General features: G+C 34.3%; 2 protein-coding genes across 3 annotated transcripts; one reads left to right on the forward strand and one right to left on the reverse strand.

Moving 5' to 3' along the window:
* The first annotated feature begins 2,145 nt into the window (after positions 1 to 2,145).
* Positions 2,146 to 3,471, forward strand: LOC109014691. 2 transcript variants are annotated; one of them, XR_004802619.1, is made up of 4 exons: positions 2,146 to 2,292; positions 2,443 to 2,505; positions 2,651 to 2,705; positions 3,160 to 3,471. XR_004802619.1 is itself a non-coding variant. In XM_035695039.1 (3 exons), exons 1-3 carry the CDS (start codon positions 2,191 to 2,193, stop codon positions 3,304 to 3,306), a joined length of 312 nt encoding a protein of 103 aa, XP_035550932.1. In that variant the 5' UTR covers positions 2,146 to 2,190; the 3' UTR covers positions 3,307 to 3,471. The 2 variants fall into 2 exon arrangements, 1 of the variants encoding a protein (XP_035550932.1); XM_035695039.1 differs by lacking the exon at positions 2,651 to 2,705.
* A 1,236-nt stretch (positions 3,472 to 4,707) lies between these two features.
* LOC118349542 (NAC domain-containing protein 82-like) lies at positions 4,708 to 8,735 on the reverse strand. The gene is made up of 4 exons (XM_035694353.1): positions 8,155 to 8,735; positions 7,772 to 8,049; positions 5,928 to 6,239; positions 4,708 to 5,049 (listed from the first exon to the last, which is right to left on the reverse strand). The coding sequence occupies exons 1-4, from the start codon at positions 8,312 to 8,314 to the stop codon at positions 4,864 to 4,866; spliced, it is 936 nt and encodes a 311-aa protein (XP_035550246.1). The 5' UTR covers positions 8,315 to 8,735; the 3' UTR covers positions 4,708 to 4,863.

Here is an 8,735-nt window from a genome sequence, read left to right on the forward strand (position 1 = left end):
GTTAAATATAGTCATAGATTGTGTAAGTATTGCACACTCATTTTAAAAATAGTGTGATTCATCATTAAAAAGTTATTTTTTTCATATGGGTATTAGGTTTACTCATTTTTTTTAAAAGAAGTGTGCAGCACTTACGCACTAATCTATAACTGCAAATATAATTTTTCTTAAATCAAATATTGGATAAATTTTTTCCTAAACTAATAACAGTGTTATGGGGTCTAAGAGGATAAAACCATAGTTTTCAATTCCGTTATGTTCTGACCATTCCGACTGAAATTTTTAATTCCAGTATAGTACTCGGTACAATATACCTCATCGTTCTATTTCGTTTCAAATTTCGGTCCGTTTCCACCATCCCAATCAAATTTCAACCGTTCCGATTGGAATTGTCCTTCGGAACCTATTATGTTCCAAACTATTTTAATGGCACTTTTGTAATTCTCTTGAGTTTTAATGGTATTTTTGTAAACTTTTTTATATTATTTTTGTAAAAAAAAATGCCTTTTGAGATTAATGGCACCTTTTTTTGTGTCTCAACTCAAGTTTTGAATTTTTTTAATATTATTTTTTGAAACTAATATCTCTATTTTTTTAATTTTTTTTAACGTATATTCATTTGATAATTGCCAATTCTTCCATACATATACCTACATATCATAATTCACACTTACATATATATATATATATATATATATTCGATTAGTTATCAATTTATATATTCTTATATATATTATTAGTTAATCTCAAAAGGATACGTAAAAATGCATCGAAATATTTTTTTCTAATATCACGTGAACTGAATTAAAAAGATAAAAAATTTTATTTATCATTTTCTACGCCACACACCAAATAATCTAGTTAAGGAGGACTATAAATCAATGTTTTGAATACCGTACCGGACGTCGTACCGGTCAAGGCACTGGAACGAAATATTTCGATACCGGTACCGTTTCGGAATAGCGTTTCGGGATAACGTTTCGGGATAGTCGATATATAAATAAATTATATATAAATACATATATATAAAAATTATAAATAGTCTAGTCTAAATTAGGGGTTAAAAAATAAATTTGTAGTTTGAAAAAATGAAAAAAAAAAAAACATACAGGCCGAAATATCGGCCGGTATCAGTCGAAATATAGGCCGGTACAGGCCGAAATTTAGTCCGAAATGACCGGTACCGACCGGTACGGCCGGTATTTTAACCGGTACGGAACATATATCATACCTGTACCGGCCGGACGGCCGAAACGAAAAATTTCGACCTTACCAGCCGGTACGATACGAAATTTAAAACACTGCTATAAATAGCTCTTATCGTGGACCACTCATGCCTTTAATCCTCATAATAAAGTGGTCATTGACACTTTTAATTTGAAGCATGTAACACATGGTTATTAAGATAATATATTACAATTCGTTACAACATAGGAGGGGTCACGTGAGCATCCTTCATTTTATATTTATTTTATTTATTTAAACAAACATATTAATATATATATATATATATTTAAATAAAAAAAATAAAATATTGTGAAAATGAGTATAAAAAGATAAAAAAAATCTAAATCACAGTCTACTGTTTGTAGAGTCTCCAGCACACTCAACGTGATGGAGTGAAAAAAAAAAAAAAAATTCTTGACAGTATGCTGCGACTGCTCCCAAACATTTCTATAAAACAGTTATACTCCATAGGCATAGGATGATCACGTGGGGGTAACCGGCAAGAATTTCGGGGACAACTCCTTCCTTACGTCTTTGACTTTAATCCAGCGATCGATCGTCAATCAATCAAACTCCATCGAACCCGAAACCGACACCGACAACCAGCAATCCTACACGCACACACACGTATAACCCCACATGCACCAACATCCGCTCCTCGTGGCAACCTTTCATTGGCTGAGATGCCTGGTTTCATCCCCACCAAAAACGTGCACACACAATTTCTGACCGCGAAGAGTTCCTAATCCTCACCCACCACGTGTCAGATCGCGCCGCCCCTGCAAGCCACGTATAAAAATCCTGAAAGGTTCGAGGTCGCCACGTGACATGTCGTGGTGGAGTAGGTCATAGCAGCTCTATAACCATGCAAATCTATTCCTATATAAAGGGTTGGCTCTCAACCTTTTACATGATGATCTCTTCGTTCTGTGATATATTAAAGATAAAAGGAATTAAACAAAAATGGAAGGGGTAGGAGGAGCATCTTCGGTGAGGATTGATAGGAAATCTTCCATAGATTCCGAGCCCAGAACTTTGAGCATCGATCAAATCCACTATGCCAGGGTAACAACATATATATATATATATATATATATATATATATATATTGCTTCTCTTTTTCTTATTTATATATATATGATTTTGCAGTGTTTTTAGAGAGAGAGAGATTAATTATGGCAAAGGTTTGTGATAGTTTTTGTTTTTTGTTTGTAGGAGGCAGCGCTGTATGTGATGAAAACTATGTCCATTGAAGATGCAATGATTATTTTCACGCAGGTAAAGCAAATCCTAGCTAGCATTGGAAAGAGATCAGAACTCTTGAGAGAGATCAAAATTTCATAAATTTTACAGATATGAATCATAATGATCACTAATTATATATTTTCGGTTTATTGATTTCAATGATATCTGCCATATGCAGCAAGCTAGAGGCCCAAATCCTTTACCATGCATGCGGCTTAAAGTTAGATGATCAGGTGGATAACTCTCATGCATGAATGATGATCCTTTGGTAGTTTGATGCATATATATATATATATATATATATATATATATGTATATATATGCATAGGCCAGTTATATGCAAGAAACAATTAATTAAGAATCTGCTCGACGTATGTGGATATAATATAATTTTCTTGCTAGAACTTGGATTATTTACATACGTACAAAACAGGCATCCTACTTTTCTTTTCTTTTGTCATTAAATAGAGATTTATGGTCGGTGAAACAATTGTCGTGTTGCAATCCAAAGAAATTGCTTGTAAATTGTAATTTTACTATAGTACTTTGTCCAGAATCTCTGGCCTGTCTTAGATCTTTGTATGTTTTTCTTCGATAATTATTACCATATATAGATATATATGTGTGAACGTGTGTTTGTTTCTGCAACTGATTGATCTAATTTACCAAATTCCAAATGGTTTGCAGGGATTAGAACCAGTTGTTAGTGCTGGAAGGAGTACGTGTAATAAAAATAAAGCAATATTGATAGATACAGGTGAAGAGCTGGAGCATGCAGCCGGAGATCACCATCTACCAGCTGGACCCAGGGATATTGCATCTGCACCTTTCTAGTTTTTTTTTTTTTTTGTCACATACTATGCCAATTGGTTCTTCTTCTTCTTCTTCTTCTCTTTTGTCATGTAATGAACATGATGCTCGGTTCGTGTACAGGATTGAATTTTGCCTTTCCATGATCATTCTATTTGATTGTTTCTCATGATGATCATATTTTCAAGATTTTTTCAAGTACTTGGAAAAAAACTCCATGATTATTAATTGTGATGTACGCATATTGTTCAAATAACACAAGTAATTAATATTATACACCATATATATTACTATTCCACTGTAAAAGATGTGACATATTTATCACTATTAGATGATTCTTTCTAATAAAAGATCATCCAATAGCAATAAATGTGTTATATCTTACATAGTGAGATAAAAGTGAGATGTCGTGTAGTGTATAGAATTTTCTTATATATAATGCATGTTGCTATTAATAAAATATTAATATTATTGTGTGTTTAAGAATTGATTAGTGAACCTCTCAATAATTAAATATATATATATATTAATTTTTTGATATGACAATGCATGTCCAAAGCCATATTCTTTAAAAAATTTTCAATTACACGTATCATATTTTAATATTTGAAGTGATTTTTTATCATATAAAGTCATTAAAATATATTATGACTGGAGATTCAAAGATCTACGATGAAGAGTTGCTCTAGATAATTATCAGATCATTCACATCCGGCTAGTCAATGTTTAGTTAATCAGCCTAGCTAGTACGTACCAAAGCTTAGATTTTTTTTGTTTCCAGTCTTTGACCGTCCAAATGTGGGAAATTAATGGTATTCTTTAGCTGCTGGGCTAACCAAAATCTAATTTGGCTCAAATAATATGAATTCCCCTGACCAAATGACCAAAGAACAAAAGGAGTAGGAAGATACAGAAAACACACTGCATACAGAGGACTGAGGAGAAGCATTTTTCTTGGGTTTTTCTAACTTGGATAGTGAAAATGTTTCATCTCATATCATCATTACAATTTTCTCAAATTCTCACACAAAATATAATAAACAATTCAATTTTTTCAAATCCTATAATAATAATAATATTAAAAAATAATATTCTAATAATATTTTATTCAATTTTCAACTTTCATTTAAAACCATCTCATTTCATCTCATCTCACTATTCAAACAGCACCGTGTCACTTACTAAATAGACATCCTTGTACAAAAGCCAATCAAATAGCCACCTATGAAACAGAGCACCCGGGCTGAGGATGGCAACAAAGATGTTCTCACAAAATTTTTTCTAACATTGCCCTCATGGACTTAGAGCAGTTATTAGAAACACTGAAGAAAATTCTATTAGCAATAGAATCACCAACTACATACAAGCTCGCAGGGCATTAATGGAATGATAAAATCGATCTGATATCAATGCCACCAAAATTCGGGAGTTTCAACAGAAATGATTCCACCGTATAAGAGTAAGTGGATCAATCACAAATAATAATCACACACTATCTTACAAGTAATTTTGTGATATAATTTCATGGGTGAAGTATAGAAGAAAAAAGGTATTAAGTGGCTGATCCTTTTTTTCTACCCCTCAGCTATCCAGCGGTGTGTCTAGATCATTCATGGAAAAACCATCCTCCTGATGAAAACTGGCTTCCTGAACATTGCATCCATCTAAACTCGGTCCAGCAGTCTCGTCCCAGTCCCAATTGATGATGTTTATCAAGTCATGGAAAAAACGATCATGTTCATGATCAATTTCATCATGACTGAGATTCTGTCAAATCCATAAGCAAATTGTACATGAGTAGGATAGAACTTCAAGGACAACATGCAAGCAGAAGACAACAGTACATGAAAAAAACATTAGGAGTTTTTGTCTATACCATTAGCATGGAAAAAGTAGAGATTCACAAACAATTAAGATCATGCCATCCAATCAAAAACATCAACAACGATATAATATACTTTCACTTTCAGCAAGTATATTATTCATTTTCCAAAACCAACAAATTCTATTTCAATTTAAATTTGTATACTTCATGAAAATTTGCATACAGGAATGTGGTATGCATATCTAGAATAAGTATTTGTCCACACTCTCTTCCCACTATTAATAACAGTGTTATGAAAATCAAGTGAGTTATAAACTGGTCTCAAATCATATGATATATATTGTATATTTTGATAAGTAGTCTTAAAAGTTCACCAAACTTAGTAAAACTTAGAAGGCAACTAAGGTTGCTGTTTCCAATATCATATAATTTTAAAATTACAACGAATCTATGGTAAGATCATTGATTAACAGCTTGTTTACAGGTTTGCACAACTTTATCATTATTTTCAAAATTTCCTTAGAAAATGGGCTGAGAAAGGAATGGAAAAGAATGAAATATGGATTGCCAATATTAGAAATACTATATGTTGCACAATTTGGATCCGGCTATCTGTATTGTGGTTCAGCGGTGAGTTAATATGATAGAAATGAATGATACTAGGCAATTATCACATTAAAAAACATGAATGTATTAGATCAGACAAGTGAACAATGTCCAAAGCTCTCGGTAAGTGTGTAATGAACCGTGAACATTAGAAAATATGTCATGCTTAAAATTCCGGCCACAACTAGATTAAAGAGATATTGCTGTCACCCACCTTATTTTTTTCATCTCCACACGAAATCACTGAAATCCCCTCACACTGTGATGGCACAGTCTCAGATCGACATGACTCAGACATCGCGCCAACCAATGATGTGGTGACAATACCAGCTGAACTGATATTGTTATTAGGCAGCATAAAATTTGGGGTAGACCTGCCAGCCAAGTCAACATCTTCTGCAAAGTCAGCCTCCTCAACATCACTCCAATCACTCCAGTCTTCTTCTTTAAATGGTGCTCCATACTGGGCACCAATTCTTGGCCCTTGGCCCTCCTTCTGGAAAATCTTACAAAGCACATATGTGTTCTGCGAGACAAATGTCACAAGAATCAATTCAAAAAGGGCCACCATAGCACCATCGATTGGTTTTACATATGCAGGAACAAAAATGGAAATATAGAATAACTTATACATATCACTCCTCTATGATCCATTTTTTGAAAGGGATAAAATTATTTCTCTGCCATTTTTTCTCGCTCTCCTTCAGAAGGGAAGGCATAAGTAAGAAATTACTAATTGTCTCTTGAGGACAATACATTTCAGAATTACCCTTACAAAGATGTCCAGATTTTGAAGAATGCATATTTGTAGGAGCAATTTCGGAAACTCACATAAAGATATACATGTGTTTAGGAACAGGAAAAAAAAATGAAGCATCTACAAAATGGAAAGACTGACAAATAATACAACCCGGAGGGAGTAAATGCATTTACAAAACTATCCTTGTTTCAACATGGCATAAAACTCAATAAACAAGAACCCTTTTACATGGAGATTATGGAAACACGCATATATTAAACTACTAAAGAGGATGGAAACTTCATAAATATAGAAGCCAACAAATACACACACCTTAAAATTTCTTTTTCTTTTTTCAAAATTAAAATTGAGTATTTTTTCAGATTGTTGTATTCAGTGGAGACAAGAAGACAGGGCAGAGACCAACTATGCTGGAGACAAACAGCCTCTAAAAAAGTTTACAGTTCGGTCATACTATAAGGTGATACTAAATCAGCACCATATTTGCTTTCCTTGGAAGAAGATTTGGAAGGCTCATGTTCCGACAAGGGTGGCTTTTTTGTATGGACAGCAGCAATAGGGAAAATTCAGACTATAAATAACTTGAGGAAGCACGGAATGATTGTTTTGGATTGGTGCTTTATGTGCAAGAAAGGAGTGGAATCAATGAACCATCTACTCCTTCATTGTGAAATTGCTAAAGTGCTGTGGGATGGAGTGTTTGGAAGGGTTGGGCTGAGCTGGGTTATGCCAAAAGCAGTGGTTGATTTTCTAGCAAGCTGGACCAACTTTCAAATGCATACTTGTTTCCAAGTGGCAGCCGCATGGAAAATGATGCCTTTGTGTATTATGTGGTGTATTTGGTTGGAAAGAAACGAGAGGTGCTTTAATGATAGGGAACACAATATAGATGAATTTTGGAAGTTTTTTATAAGCACTCTGCTATTGTACTCAAGGGAGGGGCTGTAAACGAGTTCTTGTCTTCGCTTTTCTAGTATTAGAATGTAACTAGGTGTTTCTTTTGTGTACTTCCTGTGTACTTGGGCTTCGCCTATTACATTGTGTTTAATAAAAATTTTTAACTTGTCAAAAAAAAAAAAGAAATTGAGTTCTCCTTCGAACCATTTTTGACAGAAAATAACCAAAGCCTGGAAATAGATGTGGCATTCCAAATAGGAATGAACTAGTTGAAAATTAGCTCATACAAAAAACATGCCAGATAACAAAGCCTTTTTTCCTAATCCAAGCAACAACAACATCACTTTTGATCATACAAGCAAGAGTTATCAAACCAAGAATGATAAATATCCAAGCTTTACCTGAACATCTTTCTCCTTAGCCAGATTCTTATAGTCAAGACTGTACTCATGCATAACCCAATCTGTTCGTTCCCTTTGTTCTTCACTTTTTCTGTGAAAAATCATTGTTCTTCTTGAGCCCACCAACTCTTCATTGTGATGCACAAGTTTACACTTTCCGGTGCTTTTCCAGTGCCCAAATTCAGTTGAGCGATTCACTTTACGCCCATTTCTATATTTTTTCTCAACTGGGCAAAAGAAGTACCATTTCTGATCACCACTGCTCGAAATGGATTTTTCTGATGAAGGGAAATGCACACTTCAGTAAGAAACAAAGAGAGAAAGCATAATACACTAATCAACCATGACAACAAACACATGTACATAAGATTGTTCCCGTGTACCTTTAAGATCCCATGGGGCATACTTGTAGATGTTAACCTCTGCAATTTCTCGAGGACGGAACCTTCTACTCCTAACTTTCCTCTTTAGATAAAAAGCAACCAGCTCAACATGAGTAGGATGAAATCGATACCCCGGCTGCCGGCGCAGCGTTCTCCCCATCAATCAATTCAAGACAAAGTCCCAAAGTGCCGTCTTTCACAGAAACAATTTCTTAACTTTCTTAGAATGCAATGAGAATGGAGCTATCCACAAAAAGAAAACTGAAAATTGTCACGTCCAATCCCAAAACAAGATCCTCTGCGAACCCAATAGCCTCCCCGAATTCTTGGAACAAAACCAAAAAATTGACAAATGTTTTTCGTTGAGATCAAAAGACATTTGGCGCGCAGTGATTACCCTGCTATCAACATTATTAAGCACGCAATCCGAAAAATGCCCAAAACAGATACCACAGACTAAATTAGAAGATAAATAAACCAACGAATCAAATTTTGAAACCTTTCTTTCCAAGCAGATGACATTCCTGACGAAATTAACATCAAAGGTAGATGAAACTATAGTAAATTACCACAGAAGTCCG

This window comes from Juglans regia, chromosome 10 (assembly GCF_001411555.2).
Source record: "Juglans regia cultivar Chandler chromosome 10, Walnut 2.0, whole genome shotgun sequence".
NCBI classification, from domain to species: domain Eukaryota; kingdom Viridiplantae; phylum Streptophyta; class Magnoliopsida; order Fagales; family Juglandaceae; genus Juglans; species Juglans regia.